The sequence below is a fragment of the Salvelinus fontinalis genome, unplaced genomic scaffold, assembly GCF_029448725.1.
Source record: "Salvelinus fontinalis isolate EN_2023a unplaced genomic scaffold, ASM2944872v1 scaffold_0008, whole genome shotgun sequence".
NCBI lineage: Eukaryota > Metazoa > Chordata > Actinopteri > Salmoniformes > Salmonidae > Salvelinus > Salvelinus fontinalis.
The window spans coordinates 70,001-75,000 of record NW_026600217.1 but is presented as its reverse complement, the minus strand read 5'-3'; the positions used below and the strand labels follow the sequence as shown (position 1 = coordinate 75,000).

The 5,000-nt window shown below is 46.6% G+C and overlaps 1 protein-coding gene across 1 annotated transcript in view; it reads left to right on the top strand.

The window, feature by feature from the left end:
• Positions 1–1,589: 1,589 nt before the first annotated feature.
• Positions 1,590–5,000, top strand: part of LOC129842035 (cytosol aminopeptidase-like) — a 22,130-nt gene continuing 18,719 nt past the window's right edge. Inside the window, exons 1-2 of the mRNA XM_055910411.1 lie at positions 1,590–1,834; positions 4,761–4,876. Coding sequence (XP_055766386.1) covers positions 1,742–1,834; positions 4,761–4,876 — 209 coding nt within the window. The 5' untranslated portion in view covers positions 1,590–1,741. The remainder of the gene's footprint in view (positions 1,835–4,760; positions 4,877–5,000) is intronic.

The window sequence follows — 5,000 nt, the reverse complement described above, 5'->3', positions numbered from 1 at the left end:
TAATCTACACTGGCCCATTATCTACTAGCCTGCTGTAATCTACACTGGGCCATTATCTACTAGCCTGCTGTAATCTACACTGGGCCATTATCTACTAGCCTGCTGTAATCTACACTGGGACATTATCTACTAGCCTGCTGTAATCTACATTGGGCCATTATCTACTAGCCTGCTGTAATCTACACTGGGCCATTATCTACTAGCCTGCTGTAATCTACACTGGCCCATTATCTACTAGCCTGCTGTAATCTACACTGGGCCATTATCTACTAGCCTGCTGTAATCTACACTGGGCCATTATCTACTAGCCTGCTGTAATCTACATTGGGCCATTATCTACTAGTCTGCTGTAATCTACACTGGGCCATTATCTACTAGCCTGCTGTAATCTACACTGGGCCATTATCTACTAGCCTGCTGTAATCTACACTGGCCCATGTGAATATGTGGAGGAAACAGGAAGAAAATAATCTATTTCCACAGTAAAACGAGTCTTATATTGACACAACCTGAAAGGCCGCTCAGCAAGGAAGAAGCCACTGCTCCAAAACTGCCATAAAAAAAGACAGACTACGGTTTGCAACTGCACATGGAGACAAAGATCGTATTGATGAAACAAAAATAGAACTGTTTGGCCATAATGACCATCGTTATGTTTGGAGGAAAAAGGGGGAGGCTTCCAAGCCGAAGAACACCATCCCAACCGTGAAGCACGGGGGTGGCAGCATCATGTTGTGGGGGTGCTTTGCTGCAGGAGGGACTGGTGCACTTCACAGAATAGATGACATCATGAGGATGGAAAATTATGTGGATATATTGAAGCAACATCTCAAGACAGGAAGTTAATGCTTGGTCGCAAATGGGTCTTCCAAATGGACATTGACCCCAAGCATGCTTCCAAAGTTGTGGCAAAATGGCTTAAGGACAACAAAGTCAAGGTATTGGAGTGTCCATCACAAAGCCCTGACCTCAATCCCATAGAAAATGTGTGGGCAGAACTGAAAATGCATGTGCGAGCAAGGAGGCCTACAAACCTGACTCAGTTACACCAGCTCTGTCAGGAGGAATGGGCCAAAATTCACCCAACTTATTGTGGGAAGCTTGTGGAAGGCTACCTGAAACGTTTGACCCAAGTTAAACAATTTAAAGGCAATGCTACCAAATACTAATTCAGTGTATGTAAACTTCAGACCCATTGGGAATGTGATGAAAGAAATAAAAGCTGAAATAAATAATTCTCTCTACTATTATTCTGACATTTCACAGTCTTAAAATAAAGTGGTGATCCTAACTGACCTAAGACAGGGAATTTTTACTAGGATTAAATGTCAGGAATTGTGAAAAATTGAGTTTAAATGTATTTGGCTAAGGTGTATGTAAACTTCTGACTTCAAATGCATGTGTTCATCTAATATGTGTGTATATATATATATATATATGAAAGTTAAGTTAATAAATAAGAATCCAAAATGTTCAGTGGTCTGGTTTCTGTGGAGATTCATTTGGTATTGTTTCCGCAAACCCGTCGGTAGGTGGCGACAGAGTTCAATTCTTTAAACCTGAACAATTCAAAGAAGAAAACAGACAGCTGGAGTCGGTTACTAATGACGTAACAGCTTATGCGACAGGTTGAGGTCGGAAGACAAACCTTCCCAACGTGTTATCTATCTAGCTAGCTATAGTAGGTACTCTGATCAATCTCATTTTCCCCGAGAGACGGATATAATAAAACCCAGATACGATGCGGTTGTTAAGTCGAGCGGTGTTGCGGGCCACGATGACACACCGCTGTCGTTACTTTTCTGTGACACAAAACAACCGGAACGCCAGAAAAGTAAGTTTAATAAAGGCTACATAACAAGATAACTACCTAGCCCTTGACCCAGTTCCATTACACATAGTTAAAGTCATTGGACGGAGGCGGTTTGGTTCAGATTCCCGACGCTCGGTTTGAACTTTAACGCATAAGGACCGTAACTTACATACCAGCGATAGTTTTCTAAAAACACAAAAGGATAAATTGAAATACACATTTTTCAGGGTTCTAGTTTCCACCCCGCCATGTATCTCCATGCTACAGCGCTTGTTTCCAGAAAGCAGACGTTAGACCGAGTCGACCAGCGGTGATAATTATCTATGTAACGCAGAAGCGCGGTGCGTAAAAGACGCTGAGGTCGTTACGTGCTGACCGGACCGTTCGCTGGTTGCTTTTGTCCATCCACACCAGACGCGATCAGGACACGCAGCTTGACATATCAAAACGACCTCTGAACCAGCTATATTAATATGGGGACAGGTCAAAAAGCATTAATATTTATGGTAATTTATCTTGTTGTTAGCTAATTTGTCCCGGGATATCAACATTAGGTTGTCATTCTACCTGAAACGCTCAAGGTCTTCTTCTATGAGGTTTAACGGCGGTCGGCATCCAGTAACTGTTGCATTACCGCCACCTACCAGACTGGAGTATAACTCCCTTATACTCTCCCTAATTTTCTATCCTCAAAGTTATTTTTTTTAAACAAATACTCTACTATTTAACACTACACTCACAAAAAAATAATAGTAAATACCATACTCCACTGTTTAAATCTATTTAGTCCTCCGGCCAACATCCTGAGAGGATGGGACACCGCCACTCAACACACTCTGGACCTCTTCTGATGTCTCTCACCCCCAAATACGTCTCTGCTGCTGCCACCACAACCTCTATGTTCTGAGACTTCCATCCCTGCAGAACAGTTCATAACCGTTGGCTATAAATGTAAAAATACAATCTTACTGAGACATTATATCACTTGTTGGTTTATCCCTCTGTACTGGTACAGATCTACTACACCCCTCCTCTCAGGATCTCTCCCTCTGTTCTGGTACAGATCTACTACACCCCTCCTCTCAGGATCTCTCCCTCTGTTCTGGTACAGATCTACTACACCCCTCCTCTCAGGATCTCTCCCTCTGTTCTGGTACAGATCTACTACACCCCTCCTCTCAGGATCCCTCCCTCTATACTGGTACAGATCTACTACACCCCTCCTCTCAGGATCCCTCCCTCTATACTGGTACAGATCTACTACACCCCTCCTCTCAGGATCCCTCCCTCTGTTCTGGTACAGATCTACTACACCCCTCCTCTCAGGATCCCTCCCTCTATACTGGTACAGATCTACTACACCCCTCCTCTCAGGATCCCTCCCTCTATACTGGTACAGATCTACTACACCCCTCCTCTCAGGATCCCTCCCTCTGTTCTGGTACAGATCTACTACACCCCTCCTCTCAGGATCCCTCCCTCTGTTCTGGTACAGATCTACTACACCCCTCCTCTCAGGATCCCTCCCTCTGTTCTGGTACAGATCTACTACACCCCTCCTCTCAGGATCCCTCCCTCTGTTCTGGTACAGATCTACTACACCCCTCCTCTCAGGATCCCTCCCTCTGTTCTGGTACAGATCTACTACACCCCTCCTCTCAGGATCTCTCCCTCTGTTCTGGTACAGATCTACTAGTCACACCCCTCCTCTCAGGATCCCTCCCTCTATACTGGTACAGATCTACTACACCCCTCCTCTCAGGATCCCTCCCTCTATACTGGTACAGATCTACTACACCCCTCCTCTCAGGATCCCTCCCTCTATACTGGTACAGATCTACTACACCCCTCCTCTCAGGATCCCTCCCTCTATACTGGTACAGATCTACTACACCCCTCCTCTCAGGATCCCTCCCTCTATACTGGTACAGATCTACTACACCCCTCCTCTCAGGATCCCTCCCTCTGTTCTGGTACAGATCTACTACACCCCTCTCAGGATCCCTCCCTCTGTTCTGGTACAGATCTACTACACCCCTCCTCTCAGGATCCCTCCCTCTGTTCTGGTACAGATCTACTACACCCCTCCTCTCAGGATCTCTCCCTCTGTTCTGGTACAGATCTACTAGTCACACCCCTCCTCTCAGGATCCCTCCCTCTATACTGGTACAGATCTACTACACCCCTCCTCTCAGGATCCCTCCCTCTATACTGGTACAGATCTACTACACCCCTCCTCTCAGGATCCCTCCCTCTATACTGGTACAGATCTACTACACCCCTCCTCTCAGGATCCCTCCCTCTGTTCTGGTACAGATCTACTACACCCCTCTCAGGATCCCTCCCTCTGTTCTGGTACAGATCTACTACACCCCTCCTCTCAGGATCCCTCCCTCTGTTCTGGTACAGATCTACTACACCCCTCCTCTCAGGATCCCTCCCTCTGTTCTGGTACAGATCTACTACACCCCTCCTCTCAGGATCCCTCCCTCTGTTCTGGTACAGATCTACTACACCCCTCCTCTCAGGATCCCTCCCTCTGTTCTGGTACAGATCTACTACACCCCTCCTCTCAGGATCCCTCCCCCTTGGCCCATATGACATCTTCTGCACCACTCTAACCCTGGAAGCCTCACTCTGCCTGTGCTGATGTAACAGTATAACTTTAAACCGTCCCCTCGCCCAGACACGGGCGCGAACCAGGGACCTTCTGCCACACATCAACAACGGTCGCCCACGAAGCATTGTTACCCATCGCTCCACAAAGGCCGCGGCCCTTGCAGAGCAAGGGGAAACCCTACTTAATGTCTCAGAGCAAGTGACGTAACTGATTGAAATGTTATTAGCGCGCACCCGCTAACTAGCTAGCCATTTCACATCCGTTACACTGAAAGCCTTGGTAGTAGCTAAAGTGTGTTAACTGGTTGTGTTGACTGTGTCCACACAGGGTCTGGTACTCGGTGTTTACGAGAGAGAGAAGGAGGACGACTCTCTCCGTCTAACTGAAGCAGCAGCTGGTGTCGACAGAGTTCTGTCTGGTAAACTGACTGAGCTGTTACAGATGTGAGTCTCACACACACACACACACACACACACACACACACACACACACACACAGTAGACATACACACACACACACACACACATACATACACACACACACACACACACGTACACACAAACACCC